Below are 24,961 nucleotides of genomic sequence, written 5' to 3'. Positions count from 1 at the left end.
AGGTCAAACACATGTCTGCCTCAGGGCCTTTTACTTGCTGTTCCCTCTGCCAGGAACCCTCCTTCCTCAGATAACCACATAGTTTTCACCCTCACTTTATCAGATTGTTGCAGAAACGCAAGTCTGTGTACCCAATGTACAGTGAGGCCAAACAATCAGGCCAAACAATGATTGAAGCCAAATCATCAGAGTTTGGAACAGAGAAAGGTTTATTATGGGGCTATGTGTGGAGATGGGTGCCTCAGTCCTTAAAAAAACCCAACCTCCCCCACCCCTTTGAGGAAAACGTGGTCACCACTGCAGTGGAGACCACTCCTGCTCCTGACTCATCGCTGTTCATTCTCACTGAGGAACCAATTGGTTGGAAGACGCCCCATAGTTATGGCTTGTAAAGATACAGGCAAGACTCCCGTGAAGCCAGAGATGGCAATTCACCAAATTAGAACCACCCTCACCAGCCGCAACCTCAAGTTTTTGGAGAAGGCATGTGCTGACCTGATCAGGGTTGCCAAGGAAAAGAGTCTCAAAGTGAAAGGATGGGTTTGGATGCCTACCAAGACTCTGAGATTAACAAGGAAAACTCCTTGTGATGAAGGATCTAAGACTTGGGATCATTTCGAGATGAGGGTCCTAAAGCAACTTATTGACCTGCACAGTCCCTCTGAGATTGTTAAGCAAATCACTTCCATCATCATTGAGCCTGCAGTCAAGGTTGAAGTCTATATTGCAGATGCTTAAATCAACCTAATAAATTGATAATCAGTTGTTAAAAACAAAATCATCTCCCCAAAAGCCTTCAGCAAAGCCCTTTCCTAGGAAAGGTGAGGGAAGTGAAGTGAAGTGAAGTCGCTCAGTCGTGTCCGACTCTTTGTGACCCCGTGGACTGTAGCCCACCAGGCTCCTCTGTCCATGGGATTCTCCAGGCAAGAATACCGGAGTGGGTTACCATTTCCTTCTCCAGGGGATCTTCCCGACCCAGGGATCGAACCCGGGTCTCCCACATCGGAGGCAGACACTTTAACCTCTGAGCCACCATGGTGAGGGAAGGGTATGGTTAGTTGTTACACACTTCTTGGTATCAGGTCCTTTATTCTGGAGTCAGGTCATGGTTAGGTAAACAATGTTCCTGTGAATCTCCACCAATCCATTGTTCTTCTCTGCTCTGACAAGAAAGGGCAAGGTCCTCAGGCATGAGCTTTCCACTCTGAGGTCCAGGTCCTGGCCAAGAGGAGGGAGATCTCAACTGGCAGCTCCCTCATGGCCAAGGCCCCAGACCCTGCCCAGCCATCATCACTGAGGGATCCAGGTGCCCAACCTAACTGGCCCTCAGGCTCCTCAGGCCACCCAAATGGCAGGGACTAGGTCCCGCTGACTGCGTCCTATGCAGATGGCCACTGCCATTAGGTTGCCAAGACAAGGATGGGGAAGGGGTTCACCACAACCTCATAGCCTGGGTCTGGCCAGTGGCCAACCTTGGCAAGAGCTCTGGAGCCCTACTGCACACAGCCCCCAGCTTGTACCTGTCTCTGCCCCCACAGTTCAGCTGCTGGCCCAAGGCCAGGTGAGCTGTAGGGTCCTGGGGAGAAGGCCAGGATCCACCTCTTACCTCACTCTCCACCTGAGGACCACCACTCCCCCACTGCTGGCTGAATGTGCCCAGTAACAGTTTCTCCTTGACAGCTGCTTGCTGGGGGAGGGGCCCACTGCAGCACTGACCAATGGCTGAGCAGGACCTCTAATGGTTGTTCACTGACAACTGCTCATTTGGTGGAGGAGGGGGTGGTGGCCACTGTGGCGCTGACCAGTGGCTAAGCAATCATCAGTGGTCTAGTGGCAACCATTGCCTGGTAACAGGGTGGGGGGTGATGGCATTGCACAACCCAATGGAAGTGTGAAAGTGTTAGTTGCTCAGCTGTGTCTGACTCTTGGCGACCCTATGACTGTAGCCCGCCAGGCTCTCTCTCCATGGAATTCTCCAGTCAAGAATACTGGAGTGGGTTGTCATTCACTTCTCTAGGGGATCTTCTTGACCCAGGGATCAAACCTGCGTCTCCTGCATTGCAGGCTGATCTTTACCACTGATCCACCTATTACAAGATCTGCTCAAATATCACTTCCTTAGAGAAATTTTCTTTGAGCTGCCTCCCTCCAATCTAAATAACACATTCCACACTCTCTCTTTAGCTTGCTTTATAACCCTCACAACACAGATCTTGATTTGACATGTTACTGTATCTATCTGTGTTTTTGGTGACTACTTCTCATGCTTGAAAGACAGACCCTGTTGGTTTTTTTCACTGCCTTATTCCCGGCGCTACGACAGTATCTGGCACACAGTGAGTGCTTATATTAGTTTACAAGGGCTGTCTTAATGAAGGACCACAGACTGAGAGCTTTAAACAACAGGAAATGATTTTCTCACAGTTCTGTAGGCCAGAATTCCAAGAACAAGGTGTCTTAGTATTGGGTCCTTCTAAGGGCCGTGTGGGAGGAATCTGTTCCAGGTTCTCTCTTGGCTTGTCATGGCCATTTCCCCCCTATGTCTCTTCACACTGTCCTCCCTCTATATATATATCTCTGTGCACAAATTTCCCCCATTTATAAGGACACCAGTCATATTGGGTTGCTGCTGCTGCTGCTGCTGCTAAGTCGCTTCAGTCGTGTCCAACGCTGTGCGGCCCCAGAGATGGCAGCCCACCAGGCTCCCCCATCCCTGGGATTCTCCAGGCAAGAACACTGGAGTGGGTTGCCATTTCCTTCTCCAATGCATGAAAGTGAAAAAATAAAGTGAAGTCACTCAGTCGTGTCCGACTCTTAGCGACCCCATAGACTGCAGCCCACCAGGCCCCTCCGTCCATGGGACTTCACTTAACTTGATTACTTCTCTAAGACCTATCTCAAAACAATGTTTCATACTGAGGTACTGAGACTTAGCATTTCAACATATGAATTTGGGGAAGGTCATAATTCAACACATAAAGTACTTAAAGAATTTTTGTTGAATTAATGAATGCATGAAGACTGATCAACTGGATAAATGAATCTCAAAAACAGTTCTTTATATACTAAAGATGCTAATCTGTCAGTATGACATATACTTATTTCCCCAATTTTTTGTTCCTCTTTGAACTTCTGATGTCTCAGAAGAACATGGTTTATACAAATCCAATCACATTCTCAAAAGCATAACAACTCCACATATTCCAAAGTTGATATAATTCATTCATCCTAAGAGATGATAATGTCATCTTTATCAAGGGGTTCCATGCTGTTTATTGACAAGAGCATCTGGACCCCTTCTGTGAATTAGTCAGAAGTGTACTTTATCCTGCAGCAACATACATATACTAGGGGTTAAGGCAGAGAGAAAAGGTAAAGAGGCACTCTGAAAAAATGCAGATCCATCTTTTGTTTACTAATCCTTTTCGTTATAATGGCTGAAAATGCTACTAGACGTGTGAGCTAAATACCATCAACTTTCTCCTGCCAAACATTCCTCCTCCCTTTATTAGAACTCTACAACATATGCAAACTTTCCCTGGCAGTCCAGTGGTTAAGAGTCCGAGCTTCCAAAGCAGGGGGCACAGGTTCAATCTCTGGTCAGGGAACTACGATCCCACATACTGCATGATGTGGTTGAAAAACAAATAAATAAAAACATATGCAAAAGAAAGAAACAAGATGAAAGTAAATCATTTAAGATCCTCCTGAGGAAAAAGGCAGATATCAAGCATATAGATTAGATATGGATTTTAAAAGTGTCACTGTGTTTTATGGAATTTTTTATTACATAAAGAATTGCTTAAGCTTGTAAACAGACAAGATATGGGTAATTGAATACAGGACTCATGTTTAACCAGTGCTCACAACTTTGCAAAATATCACCTTGCTATGTGAATAACCCACTGGAAAGGAGAACTTACATAAATGGAGTTCAGTGTCAAATAAATTAAAATTCAGGGCCAAGCTAATCTGACACACTTAATAATATGCATCATTATAGTGGTGCTTGCAAATTAAGAGTAAATGGGAAATGGTTCACTTGGTGATTTTAATTAGCACCTTACAGTCTAATCAAAACGTCTAGGTTGGGCTCGGAAAGAGGTGAGATGAAACATGGTGAGCATCATCTTGAGCTGGGATCCTTCTGAAGAGACTTTGAACTTCAGGACCCTCATGTCCAAGTGATAGATATTTTCCTTGGTCCAGTGGGGCACCCAGGGGCCTCCAGGCAGTGTGGATATTGGTGTCTGGGCTTTATCTGGCTGTTCCCTTTATCTGGATTGTCACCGTCCCTCCTCCACAGGTAAGTCCTCATGGTTCGGATTTCATCTAAGGTCTCATCCCAAGGCATATATTCATTTAATCCTCATGATAGCCTCATGAGAAAGATGTACTAATGTTCAGGATCAGAATTGAACTTTTTATACATATAACTTTACTCTTTCTGCAGCTGCCTCCAGTTCTTGGCTCAGGATGGACACTTGGTGATGGTGAAATCAGTCAGAGAAGGAGAAGCTGAGACACAGGTGCAATAGAGGAGGTACAGAGAGAGTGTGGAGCATGTTATCTGGAGATTTAGGTGGCAGGAGGTGGTTTAAGATGGCAGAGTGTTGCCTGGAGAGGTCTAGGATAGGAAGACATCCTGACAGGTGGACAGAAGAGTGATAAAGTCTGCAACATGGGAAGATCTAGGCAGCCTCAGACCCAGTTGCCTCCACCAAGACTGTCAGGACACCAGCCTCTGGGAGGGCGTGGGAGGACCTAGCATCCCATGTTAGAAACCAAGGTAGGAATCAATTATTGGAAAATGGGGTACAAGCTCAGTGAAAATCTTTAAGCAAGACTGACCAAATGCTATACAACCTGGTCTGAAAACTTGGAGCTGACAAAGAGCACTTCTTGCACTTGAGACAAGGTTAAGGTAGCACCTGTGTGAGTACTAGGGGGCTACATTTTGTTTGTCCAACTCCTTGTTCTTGTCATCGTGATAAAAGATAGATATCCATATTATGGGAGATGCATTATATGTGTTTGACCTTCCACTTTAAATAACATTCTTTTTCCTTTATCTTGATCTTAAACCTTTCACTAAGCTTAATAATTCACTATGGGAGAGTCCTTGAGAGTCAGCACTCAGGAAATAAGTTACCCCAGGGAAATCGCCTAGAAATACTGAGTTTGTTTGGTAGTATTTGCACTAATCCTCTAGCCATCCCTTCGAGTTTTGCCTTCAAAGCTTTCGTATTCTCTGCTTTAGAGGAAACTAGATTTGTAGAGACCCTCAACAACAGGTGAAAGTGTGTTTTCTCTGACCTAAAATGGTTTGGCCTGTTGCATCCCTCTTCGATATTTTGTTTTTGCTACTTGTTTTATGAAAGGAAGGTATGGGGTGTGGTTGTTAATAGTAACAAAGTACAGGCCAAACAACATCAGAATAGGATGGCCTAATAAAAGACCAAAGTGATGAGTGTTTCAGGCAGCTACATAACAAAGGAAAAGTCTAATTTTTGGTGTGATTAAAATTAAGTTAAAATGAAAGAATAATTTGAAAATTTGTAAAAAACAAAATCCAAAAATCTATCGGGAAAGAAGAGTGTTTCTTGGGAATTAACCAAGAGATACGAGAGGAGCCATTCTTACTCATTTTTGAAGCAGCCTCTAGCCTTGAATGTGATATTAAGAGTCTTAACAAAGTTGCTGAATGCACAAGGCAGAAGAGATCAAGTTCATATCTTGGGTTCCTGATGAAGGGAGTTCCATGTAGCTGGGTTTACAGGTGTTTAGGGATAGAAATGGATCTTCATAGACTTCCTGCTGCCCATCATTTTCCAAACAGCAAAGACTCTGCTACTCATGACCCTCCCCCACCACACAACACACAGACACTTTTTAAGCCAATACATGAGGGCTTACTCCATGCCAGACACTATTCTAAACAGCTTATTATAACACATTAAACCCTCTCCACAACTCTGTGAGGCAGATGCATTTTAAAGATAGGGAAGTCAAAGCAGAGAGAAGTTAATTTGCCTAAGGTTCCAAAGAGAGAAGGATGTCACTGAGCAGAACTTTGGCTCCAGAGATGAGTGCTTAACTGCATTTAAGATTCTTTTGATTTAAAAAAAGGAGCGGGGGACACAGAAAAGAGTTAGAGACAGCTAGACAAAACTTAAAGCAGAGCTTGAGAAAAGGGGGGAGTGTTTTTCCCCAAATTCAGACCAATTCAAATTCATTGGCAAATAAGGAGAATTCAGAAAGCACCCCTCCAAGCCGTGAGTCCCAATTCCCCTCTTCTTGTTCTTTAGTTGGCCTCATGTGGTGGCTCAGACGGTAACAGCATCTGTCTACAATGCGGGAGACCCGGGTTCGATCCGTCCATGGGGTTGCAAAGAGTCGGACACGACTGAACTACTTGAGTTTCACTTATCACCTTTTAACCATAGGTGGCACTAGTGGTAAAGCACCCGCCTTCTAATGCAGAAGACAGAAGAACGGCAGGTTGGATCCCTAGGTCGCGAAGATTTCCTGGAAGAGGGCATGGCAACACACTCCAGGTTTCTTGCTTGGAGAATCCCATGGACAGAGGAGTTTGGCGGGCTGCAATCCATGGGGTCGCAAAGAGTCAGACACAACTGAAGCAACTTAATACGAATGCAGGCAACCGTAAACTATACTTTTTTTGCTTATGAATGCTCTGTCTCTCCCCTCTAAGAAGTAAGCATGTAAGAGCATATATCTTGGTCTGTTTTGTACCAGAGACATCCCAAGTGTCTAGAACAGTGACTGGCCCCTTGTATGCTGTTGGTATTTGTTAAGTAAATACCTATCACCCACTCCTCTCGGCCGCCACCCCCGACCTCGGATGCGGGGTAGCTCCTCTTGGCCGTTCTTGCGCCGTCGCAGTCTGGTACTCTCGGCCGCTGCCCCTGACCTCCGACGTGGGGTAACTCCTCTTGGCCGCTGCCTTTCGGGCATGGGGTCCTCCTGGCTTCTGCCCCTGATCTCGGACGTGGGGTGGCTCCTCTCGCCTGCGCTTTAGCGCGCCCATCGCAGCCGCCGCGCTGAATCATGGAAAAGGCAAGAGAGTTCCAGAAAAACATCTATTTCTGCTTTCTTGACTATGCCAAAGCCTTTGACTGTGTGGATCACAATAAACTGCGGAAAATTCTGAAAGAGATGAGAATACCAGATCATCTGATCTGCCTCTTGAGAAATTTGTATGCAGGTCAGGAAGCAACAATTAGAACTGGACATGGAACAACAGACTGGTTCCAAATAGGAAAAGGAGTTCGTCAAGGCTGTATACTGTCACCCTGTTTATTTAACTTATATGCAGAGTACATCATGAGAAACGCTAGACTGGAAGAAACACAAGCTGGAATCAAGATTGCCAGGAGAAATATCAATAACCTCAGATATGCAGATGACACCACCCTTATGGCAGAAAGTGAAGAGGAACTCAAAAGCCTTGATGAAAAAGTCTTGATGAAAGTGAAAGTGGAGAGTGAAAAAGTTAGCTTAAAGCTCAACATTCAGAAAACGAAGATCATGGCATCTGGTCCCATCAGTTCATGGGAAATAGATGGGGAAACAGTGGAAACAGTGTCAGACTTTATTTTTCTGGGCTCCAAAATCACTACAGATGGTGACTGCAGCCATGAAATTAAAAGACGCTTACTCCTTGGAAGGAAAGTTATGACCAACCTGGATAGCATATTCAAAAGCAGAGACACTACTTTGCCAACAAAGGTTCGTCTAGTCAAGGCTATGGTTTTTCCTGTGGTCATGTATGGATGTGAGTGTTGGACTGTGAAAAAGGCTGAGCGCCGAAGAATTGATGCTTTTAAACTGTGGTGATGGAGAAGACTCTTGAGAGTCCCTTGGACTGCAGGGAGATCCAACCAGTCCATTCTGAAGGAGATCAGCCCTGGGATTTCTTTGGAAGGAATGATGCTAAAGCTGAAACTCCAGTACTTTGGCCACCTCGTGCGAAGAGTTGACTCATTGGAAAAGACTCTGATGCTGGGAGGGATTGGGGGCAAGAGGAGAAGTGGACGACAGAGGATGAGATGGCTGGATGGCATCACTGACTCGATGGACATGAGTCTGAGTGAACTCCAGGAGTTGGTGATGTACAGGCAGGCCTGGCGTGCTGCGATTCATGGGGCTGCAAAGAGTCGGACACGACTGAGCGACTGATCTGATCTGATCTGATCTCCCACTCACCTACTGAGATATTTGGGAAGATCTAAATCTTAGATAAAGTATTAAGAAGTAAAGAAGACGCCTTCTGATGTAACCCAGTGTGATGCAATTGTTATTGCTATTTTTAACATCCAAGGAATCACTCAGTGTTAGAGCTGCACTGAAACTGAGGTGACACCCGTCTTGCCCAAGGGGATTATCATATAAGTAAGACAAATAAGACTAGACAAAAAGGCACCACAGCAATGAGACAGCAGGAAGTAGGAAGAGGGTTATTGGTTTCAATTTTCTTTTTCTTCCCAGGCTTATTGTTTCACTCTTTCCCTCCTACTTTCTTTTTCTTTCTTTTTTTTTTAATATCCCATTTGATCCACTTTTTAAAATCATGCATGCAGACGCTTCATTCTGGTGAAATCTTTAATTGCATAATTTTAGAAGGTTGTTCTAGGATTAGCTAAAGCACCCTATGGAGTAACTGAGTCATCCTCTGTGGGTGTGGAATAAGGGATCTCTCTGTGAAGTTTGACCTTAATTTATCAGAGGATGTGAGATAACTCCGTGAAGCCCAGGCTCCCTGTCCTGCAACAGAAGGCCTGCTGTTCACCGCTGTCCCCTCCAGGCTCCTTCTGTTGTTCGCCTGATTCAGGACCCTCCCTGAAAGACAAAGTCTCCACCTATTATTCATCTGATCTTACCCATGAATGGGACTGACAGGGAAACAGAATTCAGCAGGGAGTGTGATATAACTGGGAAGGTTAATTTTGACTCCCTAGTGAATCTGCTTCTGTGACTTTAATTCTTATTTTGTCTGCTTTTGTTATTATAGGTGTCACACAAGTGTATGTTCCTCGGTTCTTTGTCTCGTCGCAACAAAGATTTGGAGCGACGGACATTAAAAGCCCTCAGCGCATCATAGCTCTCAGGTCTTGGACAAACCGTGCTACAGCTCTTAGGCAAATCAGTGTTACAGCTCCATTGTATTTAGAAGATAGCAGGAGAATCCAAGACTCAAAGAGAAGAGAGTGGAGGAGTGCGTGGGGTGGGGGATTGGGGGGTGGAGGGCGGAGAGAGAGGGAGCACGCATGCACACGGGAGAGAGAGTCCGTGAGAAAGCGCTTTGGCTCCTTCTTTTATATGTTTTTTCCTCCACCTGCGCCTGCCCTATGCAAATTGGGCTTAGCCAGGAGTGCTGTTTGTTCTGCCTGAAGTTTTCACTCTGGTCCTCGGACCTTCCTTTGACCCTCCTTGTCTTTTAGCCACTGCCATTTTGGACTCCTTTTCCCTATTCTACCTACCTAACATAGGCATACATAATGGCTCAACTCAGGGAGCTCTGCCAGCCTCCCTCTGTCTTTGTTTGGGTGCCTTTGGCTCACAGGAGATAGCCTGGTCCTGCCCATCTGTGAAGGACTGTGACATTGAGCTCTTTGCGAAGGAAATGGTACCCCTTATCTGCTGCTTACCCCTGGTGTGGTTCAGAAATTCACACTTGGGGGCTTGGAATTGCAGATAGCTGTGGCATCTTTGTTTAAAAATATGACAGGTAGAAATTTAAAAATTTAGAAATTTAGAAATTTAAAAATTTGCAGGAATTAAATGGTCTTTTTACTTTGTTTCCTCACTTTCCCCACATCTCTGATCCATAAAAGAACTGGGCATCCAGACAGGATGGTTATTTTGAGGGACTCCCTAGGTGGTCCAGTGAGTAAGACCCCCTTTCAATGCAGGGGGTGTGGGTTCAATCCCTGGGCTGGGTGTTAAGATCCCACATGCTTCTCAACAAAAACACACACACACACACACACAAAACATAAAATGGAAGCAATATTGTAACAAATTCAATAAAGACTTTAAAAATAGTCTGCATTTTTAAAAAAATGATAATTACTTTGAGACATTAGTCTTCCATCTTCTCCATCTGCCAGCTCTCTCAATAAAGTCATGTTCCTTGCCTCAAGACCTCTTCCCTTGGATATCTCGGATTTATTGGCTTATCATATGGTGAGCAGAGCAAGCTTGGACTTGGTAACAAAGACTGCTATAGAAAGGTGTTGTGATTCTGCAAGTGCCCAAGGACCTGTGCTCCCTCACACTGACACTTGGGGTAATATACCAGATACTGAGCAGGGCCCTGTGGGGCTCCTGGGCACAAAGACTTTCTGTGTCCTCAATTCTTTTGATTATAGGAAGTAGTCTTCATTCAGCCTCCATGACCTTCTCTGAGTGCCAATGGGCAGATTTAAACCATTGGTAATTAGGGAAGGGAGGGTATACACACCAGGGAAAAACAAACAAGAGAAATAATAGTGTAGCCTTGGGGCAAGGTCCTGATTCCCCATCAACTGATACATACAACAATATCTTTGAGATGCCTTGCAGATACTGAAATACCCACTGGGTGGTAGAAGTTCATGATTATATGCTGTTCACAAGCATGCAGACCCCAGAAGAGTTGGAACCTGAAGATTGATGATGCTGACTCCTACTTACCTCACCATCAACAGATCAGAAGAAAGTCCATGAGCTGGTCACAACCTCCTTAAACCATCACTACAAAACTTCTTGCTATCTTCTGCAAGTGGGGACACATTTTTTGTGAGGCAGGGGCACGCTATGTCTGCCTTTGCCTGGCAAAGTAATAAACTATCCTTTTCTACTCCACTCAAAATTCTGTCTCTGAGATTCAGTTCCCACTGACGCACAGAGAAGCTGAGTTTTTAGCATCACACCCTCAGGGCACATGGTGTTTCACAAAGCTTCAATCAGTTCAGTCGCTCAGTCGTGTCCGACTCTTTGCGACCCCATGGACCGCAGCACCCCAGGCCTCCCTGTCCATCACCAACTCCCGGAGTTTACTCAAACTCACGTCCGTTGAGTCAGTGATGCCATCCAACCATCTCATCCTCTGTCGTCCCCTTCTCCTCCCGCCTTCAATCTTTCCCAGCATCAGGGTTTTTTCAAATGAGTCAGTTCTTCGCATCAGGTGGCCAAGTATTGGAGTTTCAGCTTCAACATCAGTCCTTCTAATGAATATTCAGGACTGAATATTCACAAAGCTTAGCCACTGTATATAATGATGAGATGAAGATTCAGAATTATCCTGAAGAAGAATTAGAGAGAGAGGGCCTCACACTATTACTGTGACTAATACTAAGAGTAAAAAGTATAGGGAGCAATATCAACAACCTCAGATATGCAGATGATACCATCCTACTGGAAGAAAGCAAAGAGAAACTAAAGACCCTTTTGATGAAGGTGAAAGAGGAGAGTGAAAACGTTGGCTTAAAACTCAACATTCAAAAAACTAAAATCATGGTATAGGAGCCCATCACTTCATGGCGAATAAATGGGGATAAAGTGGAAACAGTGGCAGTTTTTATTTTCTTGGGCTCCAAAATCACTGTGGATGATGGCTAAAGCCATGAAATTAAAAGACACTTGCTGCTTTGAAGAAAGCTATGACAAATCTAGACAGTGTATTAAAAAGCAGAGACATCACTTTGCCAACAAAGGGCCATATAGTCAAAGCTATGGTCTTTCCAATATTCTTGTCCACATGTGAGAGTTGGACCATAAAGAAGGCTGAGTGCCAAAGAAATGATGCTTTTGAATGGTGGTGCTGGAGAAGACCCTTGAGAGTCCCTTGGACAGCAAGGAGATCAAACCAGTCAATCCTAAAGGAAATAAATCCTGAATATTCATTGGAAGGACTGATCCTGAAGCTGAAGCCCATGGGATTTTCCAGGCAAGAAAACTGGAGTGGGTTTTAGAATCATTTAAACAGGATCCCATGTGATTCACTTAATCTCGTAGAACTTTTTTGTGGTGTTTTAGGCAATGGCACCCCACTCCAGTACTCTTGCCTGGAAAATCCATGGACGGAGGAGCCTGGTAGGCTGCAGTCCATGGGGTCGCTAAAAGTCGGACACAACTGAGCGACTTCACTTTCACTTTTCACTTTCATGCATTGGAGAAGGAAATGGCAACCCACTCCAGTGTTCTTGCCTGGAGAATCCCAGGGATGGGGGAGCCTGGTGGGCTGCTGTCTATGGGGTCACACAGAGTCGGACACAACTGAAGCAACTTAGCAGCAGCAGCGAGAGGACCATGGCCTGATAATCCCAGAGAGGTCCTGCCCTGGCCTTGTCTCTTTCCTCCTTAACCCAGAGGGTTATATTGTACATTTATTGAATGCTTACACACTTCACTTTCTTTAATCCTCAAAACAATCCTATAAAGTATTACCACATTTTATGTACAAGGAAAATAAAGCTTAGGGAGGTTCATAAACTTGCCCAAGGCCACACAGTAACTAATTAGAACTTGAGCTTGAACCCAAATCTGTCTAAAACTAAAGCATTGGCATAACTACTCACTCCACCCTGCCTCCATGCAGCTTTAAAAAAATTTTTTTTTGGCTTTAACTAGAACAACAGTTAATATTAACTACAGATAAGAAATGTCTGTTACATTGATAGAAACTTTAAGCCACTTCATGTGAGCTATGACTGTCATCTGGAAGATAGTAATATCCTACTCAAAGGAACTATTCCTAGAATGTCTACAAGTTATATTTGCCACCTTACTAACAGAGTTGAGGAGGTTTTTTTTCACTGCTTTTCTTACCGTAAGAGTTAATGGTGCTGTGGTGCAGTGAGCTGGAGGCTCTTGTATTCCATGCATCATAAACATCAAAGAAATGAAAGAAAATACATTGTCTTCATTTGTTACTGAAACAAACAGAAAGTATATAACTTTGTCTCCAAGTTCTTGGAAGATTTTATAAAATATACAGTTAAAATACAATCTCATAACTTTATTAGCCCAGTTTTGAGAAGGAAAATTCTCTGTTGTTCCACAAAGTTTTTTAAATTCATGGTGCTAAAGGCCTCTTATAAGCTTCAGCCTTTTATTGTTTCTTAAGCACATTTGTGTTCTCTTCTCCATTATTTCTAGACAAAATGACCCTTACAAGACGTAACTTCTTTTGCTTTTCAAATTCTAATTTCTAAGGAAACTACTGAAGAGAACTGTGTTTGTTTTCACCTAACAGGAAATTGCAAAGTTGCAGCCACTCTATTTCTTTGCCCTTGAAGTTAAGGAAGATCCAGGGTTTACTTTCTCCGGCCACCAGGTAAGATGTACCAGTTATGTTCTTGGTCGTGCACACGTGTTCAGTTGCTTCCATCCTATCTGACTCTTTGCGACTTCATGGACTGAAAACTGCCAGGCTCCTCTGTCCATGGGATTCTTCAGGCAAGAATACTGGAGTGGGTTGCCATGCCCCCTTCCAGGGGATCTTCCCAAGCCAGGGATTGAACCTCCCTCTCCTGCGTCTCCTGCATTGCAGGCAGATTCTTTACTGCTGAGCCAGCTGGGGAAGCCATGTTCTTGGTCAAGAAGTAATAAAGGGATCTAAGCAGTAACTTTTGACCGTCTCACCTCAGGCCTGATAGCTTGTCCCAGTGCTGGGCCCACAAAGACATCTTCCATTTGGAAGCTCAGCTGGGGCTGAGGATAAAGGAGCTGGTTCACTTGGCCATCAGGTGAACAGCAAAAGGAGAGAGACAGAAATACTTCACTGTCAAACACCAAACCTTAGACCAAAATATTTCAAGTTCTTTCTTGGCAAGAAAGGTTATTTTTCAGTTGTTCTGATAGTAATACTAGAAGTTGCTAACATGTATAAAATTCCTACGAACATGCCAGTCAGTCAGTCAGTTCAGTTGCTCAGTCGTGTCCGACAAACATGCCAGACATTGCACTAAATGGGTTTACTCAAGTGTCCTAATTTAATCCCAAACCAAGTACTATCTTCATTTTACAGATGAAGAAATATAAGGCAATGATTCAGAAACTATGTTTCTTAAAGCGCCGTTGGAGAAGGAGGAGGCAGGATCTGGAAAGGGATAGGAGCCTGAGGAGTGAGAGGCCAGCCTCCAGGATGCCCATTCCTAAATGAACCAGAGCAGTTCTGCTTTTATCTATTTTGCTTATAGATAAAAGCAAATAAGACCTATATATATATCTATAAAATCTAAATCTATATCTATAAAATTTAATTTTACAGATAAAAATTTAAAGGACAGTTGAAACTGTCCTTTAAAGGGTTCCAAAGTATGATGATCAGTTTTATAGGACAACTTGGCTAGGCTACAGTTATTTTTAAATCAAATACTAATCTAGGTGTGGCTGTGAAGGTATTTTCTAGATGTGATTAACATCTATACTCAGGTGACCTTAAGTATGACCTTCAATAATGTGGGTAGGCCTCAGGCAACCAGATGAAAGGTCTTAAAAGCAAAAACTAAGGTTTCCTGGAGAAGAAATTCTGCCTCAAGACTGCAGCATTAATTCCTGCCCGAATTTCCAGCGTGCCTGTCCTACAGACTTTGGACTTGCCAACCCCCACAGTCACATGAGCCAATTCCTTAAAATAAATACCTTTCTCTCAATACACATGTATACCTCAGGGATACTGTGGTTTCAGTTCCAGACCACTGCAATGAAGTGACTATCACAAGAAAGTGAGTCACACAAATTTTCTGGCTTCCCAGTGCATATAAAAGTTGTGTTTACACTCTACTGTAGTCTAGTAAGTGTGCGCTAGTGCTGTGTCTAAGAAAACATACATACCTAATTTTAAAATCTTATTGCTAATAAATGCTAACCATCACTGAGCCTTCAATGAGTTGTCATCATTTTGCCAGTGGAGAGCTTAACATCTTGTGAGAAATACCAGAATGTGACAGAGATATGAAGTAAGCTAATCCTGTAGGAAAAATGGTGTCAATAGACTTGCTCAATGCAGGGTTGCCACAAACCTTCAATTCGTGGGGAAAAAAAAAAGCCATTATCTGTGAAGCACGATAAAGCAAAGTGTAATATGACTGCCTATGTATATACATCTCAATCTTGTTGCTTTTATCTCTGGAAAACCTTAATACACATGGCTTAAACAAAATTTCTATAGCCATGCTACTCACTGTGGTCTGCAGGCCCCAGCATCAACCTCAGCTGGCAGTTTGTTAGAAATCTACCTTCTCAGGCCACACACCAGATTTACGCAATCAGAAACTGCATTTCAGGAGTGAGGCTCAAGAGGGAGGGTATATCTGTAAACATATAGCCGATTCACTTTGTTGTACAGCAGAAACTAACACAACACTGTAAAGCAATTATAGTCCAATAAAATAAATAAAAATTTTTTTAAAATTGCATTTTAAGGAGATCCCCAGATGATTCCTATGCGTGTTAAAACTGGAGGGGTTAGCAGAATGCAGAGAGAATGAACCACAGTGAATTTTACCTGAATAAAATTCTCCAACATTTCAGCCTTGAGGGAAATCCACTCTGGACCTTCTAAAAAAGAATCAAACACCAGCTTGCCTCCTTTGAACTGGATGCCCAATGGCTGCCTTGTGTCAAGGTCAGCAACCCGATGAACTTGCCAGTTAGCTCCAGGCCACCATTAAGCTTCCAGGCCATGTGAAAGTGGTAGCCACTTAGTCGTGTCCAACTGTTTGTGACTCTATGGATTGTAGCCCACCAGGCTCCTCTGGCCATAGAGTTCTCCAGACAAGAATACTGGAGGGATCGAACCTGGGTCTCCTGCATTGTAGGCAGATTCTTTACCGTCTGAGCCACTGAAGTGATCATTAGCCCATGAAATAGACCTGTTGGATTTTATCAAAGATAACTTCTCAGCTCGTACTGAATTTACACCCAATTTCTCATCCTCTTTGAGAAAAATCAGGCATTTGTTTTTTTTTAACCAGTAGAAAAACAAATCCAAGGCTGAGATAAGTGTTAATTCATATTAAATTTCTTCCAAAAGAAGTTGTAAAATAATCATCTAAATGACAAAGACAGGATTTCCCTGGTGGCCCAGGGGTTAGGAGACAAGTTCTCAGTGCCAAGGGCCAGGGCTCAATTCCTGCCCAGGAATTAAGATCCCACAAGCCTTGTGGCAAAGCCAAAAAAAAAAAAAGAAACACAAAGATATCTTGCAGGCTCAACCTGGGGTGAAATGCATAAGATTTAATAAGATATAGAGATTTCTTTTCTTTGACTAAAATTCTGCCTCCCTCTTATCAAGCTTTGCACTCAATTACCACATGCTGCTGGAGAGAGAGAAAGCTAAATCTTAGAAAGTTAAATCTTAACAGTTCCTGCCTACCCTATTTGTGAGCCCAGAGATCCCAAGCCCGGCAATCACTTTATGTCATTCTCTGCAGCTGTGTTTTACATTATCTGCAGGCGAACAAATCACTGCCTGCCCTGGATAATGTAACTCAGAATTATTTCAATCATTCCCCACTTCTGCTATAACCATTTTCATAATTCATTTAGTATTTTGAATAGGCTTGTGGGATGCCATTTTACATCCCCAGAGTCAAAACGAATGACTTAATCTGGCAGCAGACAGTGAACACCTTCATCCTCAGGTACCAAGATCCCCAGGAGAAGGAACAGCTATCCACTCCAGTATTCTTGCCTGGAGAATTCCATGGACAGAGGAGCCTGCTGGGCTACAGTCCATGGGGTCATGAAAAGTCAGACACAGCAATTCTTCGGAGAAATTAGAACTCTCGTGGCATTCCTTTTGGTGGGCTAAGGCCATCCTGCCTTGTCTTTTGTGTCCTCCCACCTGTGGTTCTACGGGTGCCGAGGAAAACCAAACCTAACCCAAGCTGAATGCTGAGTTCCTGTGAATGGACCATCTTCCCTCAGTATCCTGGGGGCCAGAGAGCAGCCTTATAACTCCATTTTAGGGTGCCTTCAACATTAATGTTTCTCAACTGAGAGAGACAGTACGGCAGTGCTGCTTTCTGAAATCAGTCACACCTAGAGATTTTGGTTCAGTTGACCTGGGTTGGACACAGAAATGGTGGGAAACTCTCCACAAGTGGTTCTGATAAAGTCCTCACCTTGGTTAGAGCCCTCAGCTTGATATAAAGGTGCCAACTTGACTACTAAAGTTTCCACACTCAATGTTCAGTGAGGTGGTGGAGAGGCTCCCCATGCCCATGAGCAATTCTTCCACACCAGAAGGGTGTGTCCTACAGTTCAACCCAATTCTTACTCTATCTACCTGGAGATAACGCCAGATCCCACAGATGAAGGACTCCATCCTACAAGACTGTATGTAGGGGGGAGTATGTAGGGGAGACCCCCACTCCCAACACCAGATGGGGGGGCTGTTACCTGAATTTCTGACTGACTGTATATAAAGTCCCACAGCCTCCTTCTCACGTTCAATTAATTTGCTAGAGCAGCTCACAAAACTCAGAGATATTTTACTTAACATGTTGTTGTCACTTAGTCGCTAAATTGTGTCCCACTCTTTTGCAATCCCACGGACTGTAGCCCGCCAGACTCCTCTGCCCTTGGGATTTCCCAGGACAAGAATACTGGAATGGGTAGCCATTCCCTTCTCCAGGGGATCTTCCCAACCCAGAGACTGCACCTGCTTCACCTGCATTGGCAGGTGAATTCTTTATCACTGAGCCACAAAGGAAGACCTTTACTTACCATATTACCAGTTTATTTTAAAAGGATGTAACTCAGAAACAGCTAGACAGAAGGGATGCACAGGGCAAAGGATGTGGGAGGGGCTCAAGGCTCATGCTGTCTGAGCAATGCCCACTCTCCTCACATCTCTGCATGTTCACCTACCCAGAAGTTTGCTGAACCTTCTCCTTTAGGATTTTTATAGAGACTTTATTACATCAGTTCAGTTCAGTTAAGTCACTCAGTTGTGTCCGACTCTTTGGGACCCCATTAATTACAGCACGCCAGGCCTCCCCGTCCATCACCAACTCCCGGAGTTCACTCAGACTCAGGTCCATCGAGTCAGTGATGCCATCCAGCAATCTCATCCTCTGTCATCCCCTTCTCTTCCTGCCCCCAAACCCCCCCAGCATCAGAGTGTTTTCCAATGAGTCAACTCTTCCCATGAGGTGGCCAAAGTATTGGAGTTTCAGCATCAGTCCTTCCAATGAACACTCAGGACTAATCTCCTTTAGGATAGACTGGTTGGATCTCCTTGCAATCCAAGGGACTCTCAAGAGTCTTCTCCAACACCACAGTTCAAAAGCATCAATTCTTCGGCACTCAGCTTTCTTCACAGTCCAACTTTCACATCCATACATGACCACTGGAAAAACCATAGCCTTGACTAGATGGACCTTTGTTGGCAAAGTAATATCTCTGCTTTTCAATATACTATCTAGGTTGGTCATAACTTTCCTTCCAAGGTGTAAGCGTCTTTTAATTTCATGGCTGCAGTCACAATCTGCAGTGATTTTGGAACCCAAAAAGATAAAGTCTGACACTGTTTCTACTGTTTCCCCATCTATTTCCCATGAAGTGATGGGACCAGATGCCATGATCTTTGTTTTCTGAATGTTGAGCTTTAAGCCAACTTTTTCACTCTCCTCTTTCACTTTCGTCAAGAGGCTTTTTAGTTCCTCTTCACTTTCTGCCATAAGGGTGGTATCATCTGCATATCTGAGGTTATTGATATTTCTCCTGGAAAACTTGATTCCAGCTTGTGCTTCTTCCAGTCCAGCGTTTCTCATGATATACTCTGCATAGAAGTTAAATAAGCAGGGTGACAATATACAGCCTTGATGTACTCCTTTTCCTATTTGGAACCAGTCTGTTGTTCCATATTCAGTTCTAACTGTTGCTTCCTGACCTGCATATAGGTTTCTCAAGAGGCAGGTCAGGTGGTCTGGTTTTCCCATCTCTTTCAGAATTTTCCACAGTTTATTGTGATCCACACAGTCAAAGGCTTTGGCATAGTCAATAAAGCAGAAATAGATGTTTTTCTGGAACTCTCTTGCTTTTTCAATGATCCAGCTCATGTTGGCAATTTGATCTCTGGTTCCTCTGCCTTTTCTAAAACCAGCTTGAACATCTGGAAGTTTGTAGTTCATGTATTGCTAAAGCCTGGCTTGGGGAATTTTGAGCATTTCTTTACTAGCGTGTGAGATGAGTACAATTGTGCGGTAGTTTGAGCATTCTTTGGCATTGCCTTTCTTTGGGATTGGAATGAAAACTGACATTTTCTATTCCTGTGGCCACGGCTGAGTTTTCCAAATTTGCTGGCATATTGAGTGCAACACTTTCACAGCATCATCTTCCAGGATTTGAAATAGCTCAACTGGAATTCCATCACCTCCACTAGCTTTGTTCATAGTGATGCTTCCTAAGGCCCACTTGACTTCACATTCCAGGATGTCTGGCCCTAGGTGAGTGGTCACACCATTGTGATTATCTTGGTCAAGCACGATTGACTGATTAAATCTTTGGTCATTGAAGATGGATTCAACCTTCAGTCCCTCTCCCTTCCCTGGAGGTCAGGGAGATCAGAGGAGGGATTTCCAACACTCTAATCACGAGGTTGGTTCTTCTGGCAACCAGCCCTCATCCTGAGATATCTTCTAAAAGTGACCTCACTAACATAAACCCAACTGTGGTGGAAAGGGGTTTGTTACAAATAAACTCAAAGCACCTTCATGACTCCGAAGCAATTTCAGGAACTGAAGCCAAGAGGCTGATCAGTGTAACAAAAGATGCTTCTACTGCTCATTTTGCTCAGGAAATTCCAGGAGTTTTGGGAGCTATGAGTTAGGACCCATGGACGAAGACCAAATATACATATGAGAAATATATTTTGGTCATCTAAAGTGCAGCTACACATTAGAATCATTTGGAGTGGAGGTAAGGGGGTGTTAAAAAATATGAATGTGTGTAGTAAACAAATTTATGGTAACGAAAGAAAAAAGGGGGTGGAGGAAGGATAAATCAGGAGTCTGGCATTAGCAGATACAAACTACTACAAATAAAATAAACAGCAAGGTCCTACTGTATAGCACAGGGGAGTATATTCAATATTCTGGCATAAACCATAATGGAAAAGAATATTTTAAAAAGAATATATATATACATCCCCTAGAGGAAGGCATGGCAACCCACATCAGTATTCTTGTCTGGAGAATCCCATGGACAGAAAGCATAGTAGGCTACAGTTCACAGGTCACAAAGATTCAGACACAACTAAAGTGACTGAGCACACACACACATACACACACATATGTGTTTAACTTAATCACTTGGCTGCTTCCCAGGTGGAGCTAGTGGTAGAGAACCTGCCTGCCAATGCAGGAGACATAAGAGACGTGTGTTCAATCCCTGGGTTGGGAAGATCTCCTGGAGAAGGGAATGGCAACCCACTCCAGTGTTCTTGCCTGGAGAATCCCACGGACAGAGGAGCCTGGTGGGCTGCAGTCCATAGAGTCACACAGAGTTAGACATGACTGAAGCAACTTAGCATGCATGCAAGCAGAGACTAATGTAATGTTGTAAATCAACCGTACTTTAATAAAAAAATTAATATCTGGATTGAACCTCAGATCAAGTAAATTGATGCTTTTGGAATGAGTCCTGGCAGGCATATTTTTTAAAGCTTCCAGGTGATTCCAATGTGCAACCAAAGTTGAAAACCATCAGGTCAGGAATTCTTTACATTATTACTTCTCAAACTTTAACAAGTGAACACTCTTGATACAAGTCTGACCCTGATTCTGACTCGGCAAGTTTGCTGGTGGAGCCTGAGAGTCTGCATTCCTAGTCAACTCCAGGTGATGTTAATGGTCCATAGACTACACTGAGTAGAAAGGCATTTATCATAGTCTGTTCCTTACCCCAGTGTTAATAAATTTTTGTTCAACTGAGGCTGTGAGCTAAAATACAGGATGCTCAGCTTAATTTTAGTTTCAGATAAACAAGTAATTTTAGCATTAGGATGTCCCACATACTGCATTCTTATACTTAAAAAAAACCATCCACTTTTTATCTGAAATTCCTAAAATTTATCTGGACACCCTATTTCCTTTGTTTTGCTAAATATGGCAACAAATTTATTGATCTTTCTGCTTTGTTTTGATGGCAAAATGTGATAGGCAAAAGTGACAGATGTTGAGAAACTGATTTTGCTTTATGTCTATGGGCCTTGGTCTTTTCAGGATTGAATGCCTGAGAATATAATGAGTATTATTCACCCTTTCTCCCAGAAGAAAGCAAAAATATGTCCACACGCTCAATGTTGTGCATATGGTTTCCAGGGTTTGTGGTCCCTGCCTGAATCCCACCTGTGAAATCCTCGAATGACCCATGGATACTGGGTGGGAAAGCCATGTTTTTCTCTTGTTCAAAAAAAGAAAGTCTTTCCCGATCACCTATGTTTCCCAGGAAGATATTTTGCGGGTCACTAACTTCACAAAATGTTTATAGATTTTGCATGAAAAACATGATTTATTGGAAAACATGGGGGAAAGGCCGGATTAAACAAAGTAAGTTTCTCTATTAGAGGATCTGACAAGTGTTTAATATACTGTGTTTGGGACTCTCCCCAAAGGAGACAGTATCTAGTATTTCCCAAAAGTATTTGATCTGGGGGACTTCCCTGGTGGGCCAGTGGTAAAGCGTCCACCTGCCAAAGCAGGGGACACAGGTTTGATCCCTGGTCCAGGAAGATCCCACATAGGAATAACGAAGCCCGAGCGCTACAACTATTGAGCCTGTGCTCTAGAGCCTGGGAGCCGCGACTACTGAGCCCCCGTTCTGCAACTACTGAAGCTTGTACGCCTACAGCCAGTGCTCCACAAGAGAAGCCCCCACAGTGAGAAGCCTGAGCACCTCAACTACAGAGTAGCCCCCGCTCACCACAACTAGAGAAAGCAGCAACAAAGACCCAGATCAACCAAATAAATCATTTGGTCTGTAGAATATCTCCTAGGATTAGCATTATCTAAAATAAAATACTCTTTCAGTAATGTTGGCTAAATTAATCTGCTTCCTTGTTTTTCTTCTTACAATGAAAAGCATAAATGCTCATTATGGAAAATTTGGTACAACAGAAAAATAAAATAAGAAAATGTTACTCATAATCTTATGATCCAAAGATAATAACATTTTAGCCTGTTTTCTTGTAAACCATGAAAGCTGATGGCTCAGGAAGTAAGTTTTCATGAGGGAAAATAGAATTTTTCAGTGTGAGAAAAAGCCTTGATACGCTGGAAGAGAACGAGTGGAGTAGGAAAACATTGACTATTTGAATGTTAATGGAAATAAGTAGGAGGGATCAGGAGATAATTTTCCAATTTAGCTCTCTTACTGTAGATAAGAGATCTTATAATTAGATTTCTAGGTATCTATTCCCAGTTGCTAAATTTCTGATAAACACACTGCTGAGATCTGACCCCCTGAGCACAGCAATGACTCCATAATTTCAGCTTCTATTCTGTCCCCATTTCTTGCATTTACCACTTCATTTGCTCTTCAAGGCAAGCAGTATGGCTAGTTCTGGCAGTTAAGTGCTTTGCTATAACCACTGAAATAGAATTACATTCTCCACCAAAGTCATAATATCACATCTGTGAAAGGATCTTGATCTGAAATGGAACTGGAGGATATGAAATGGAGACACTCATGCATTCGCCCTCAGAAAAACTGAACTTAAGATCCAAAAGCCTGATCTACAGAAGGCTGAGACTCATCTCCTAACCAGTGAACACAACACAATTACTAGTAATTTGAGCTTGCCTCAGTTTATCTCTTTATTTAGGTTGACACATCCTTTTATCATCAATGTAAAAAAAATTACTATCCTTACAACTCTTAATATTTAGCACTAAAACTCAGCACTTTCTTACAGGTTACATGCCTGGAGTGTAACAGCCACTCTGGGAAGGGCAAGAATATTGATGGGTGTTATTGCCTTTCTAATTGTGCACAGATATTAAGTGATCTACTCAAGCAAGTGAGCGGCAGAGTTTGAATCAGAACTACCATCTTTGCTTCCACCCTCTGTGCTGTTGTATAAAGCAACCAAAGAGAACAAATTATGTGCCATGCTTCATTTTAAAGACTTTGAATAGATTTATGCTTTCATGGGAGACAGAAGAAAATATTTTTTGAGCTTAGTAAGTATAGGCATTCTTTAAGCATGGCATTTATTTTAAAAGGAATCTCATCTCTCATTCTTCTGCTACACTGCCTGAGTGTTTCAAAATAAATAATGCGTTCTTAATGCTATGAGCACAAACTTGAACTAAATCCTGAAATTTTCACTTGATAGATCTTTAGTAGGCGCTTTTCCAGGTTCTACAGGAGATACATTCAGGTATTCTGAAGTTTCTGTGCTGTTCACGACTATACTGTGGCAATTCTCCAATCATTCTTTTGAGGTAAATCCTGAACAGAGTGAATGTTTTTTTTTCTGACACTTTTCCATCATGAAAAATGTTTTGAGGAACTAGCTCCAATGAGCCATGCGTGATATTCACCCTGTCACTTTGTCAATAAGTATGTACTGAGCACTTCCTGTGCCAAGGAGCTGGGACACCGAGGAAAATAAGGCAGGATGCCTGCACTTAAGGACATGCTACAGAAAACAAACACAAAAACAAGATAATTTCAGATGACATGTGCTGTGGAAAAAGTAAAACAGAGCAACACGATGAGATACACTGACTGCGAACCAGGAGGCTGCTTTCGTTCAGGTGATCAGGGAAACACCTCTGAGGAGAAGGTCTTTGAGCTGAAGATCTCAAACCTCCATAAAGCTCGTAGATGTTCCTTTGTTTCCAATCAACACTCAGTCCAAATGTTTCTACTTCATGCAGTTTCATTTTGGGTTGAATGTTTCCAAATATTTGATATTTTCTCCTTTTGGCAAGATTGCTTTGTGAACAGTTTCGTATTAATTTGATGCTTGAAAGGTAGGTTGCTGATTTATTTTGATATAGAAATATCAAATAGTTGTCTATTCCCCTTTTTCTTCTCTGTGTGTCAGTTGCATCAACAAGGAGTCCTTAAAAACATGCTTATTCCTGGTGCATGAGACTTCCGTTTAGGTGTGTATGGTTTCCTTGCCTTCAGGGAAGGAGAGCAGGCATTCAAAGAAGGGTGTTTTATTTTTTTCTTCCTCTGCTGCCATGCAGGCTTGCACAGTAGAGAAAAACTCTGTCTCCACTCCACCCCAACTCACTGTGCTGCCTCACACGTCTTGAGTGTCCTTCAGCAGGCTGCCGACTCCACAGGCTATAGAGCCCACCACAGGAATGGCTGGGAAATGTGCAGCTTTTGAATGCACACTTCTTTTTCACTCTGGAAGATAGGAAATATGTGTATTATAATCATCTGGTAAGTCTTTCTGAACTACCTCTCTTCCACCACCAGTTGTATGAATGAAGAGGGAGGACGAGGAGGCTGAGAAGACTTCCAGGTGAATCTCATGAGTCCCACAAGACTGTACTCTTTTTTTTTCTTTTGGTGGCACAGCACAACATGTGGGATCTTAGTTCCCTGATCAGGGATTGAATCCATGTCCCCTGATGATCATGGAGTCCTAACCACTAAACCGCCAGGGAAGTTCCTAGTCTGTGCTTTTCTTAATGCATGAAGAAAGTATGACTCAAGTTTGAATTGTTACTATGGATAGACAGTGAGTTAATTTTCATTTATTCAAAATTCAACTATTGAGTGAGAATACTATACTCAGGGGGCTTCCCTGGTGGCTCAGGGTTAAAGAATCTGCCTGCCAACATAGGAGGCATGGGTTTGATCTCTGATCCAGGAAGATCCCATGTGCCACGCAGTAGCTAAGCCTGTATACCAGAGCATTGAGCCTATGCCCCAGGACCTGGGAGCTGTGACTACTGAAGCCCACGTGCCCTAGAGC

At 43.1% G+C, this 24,961-nt stretch overlaps 1 protein-coding gene across 1 annotated transcript; it reads left to right on the top strand.

Annotated features, from left to right (window-relative positions):
* The first annotated feature begins 381 nt into the window (after positions 1-381).
* On the top strand, positions 382-738 carry LOC109558715 (small ribosomal subunit protein uS10-like). The gene has a single exon (XM_019960048.2). The coding sequence runs from the start codon at positions 382-384 to the stop codon at positions 736-738; it is 357 nt and encodes a 118-aa protein (XP_019815607.2).
* Positions 739-24,961: the final 24,223 nt, after the last annotated feature.

Source organism: Bos indicus, chromosome 5 (genome assembly GCF_029378745.1).
Source record: "Bos indicus isolate NIAB-ARS_2022 breed Sahiwal x Tharparkar chromosome 5, NIAB-ARS_B.indTharparkar_mat_pri_1.0, whole genome shotgun sequence".
NCBI lineage: Eukaryota > Metazoa > Chordata > Mammalia > Artiodactyla > Bovidae > Bos > Bos indicus.
This window is presented reverse-complemented; position numbering and strand designations above follow the sequence as displayed.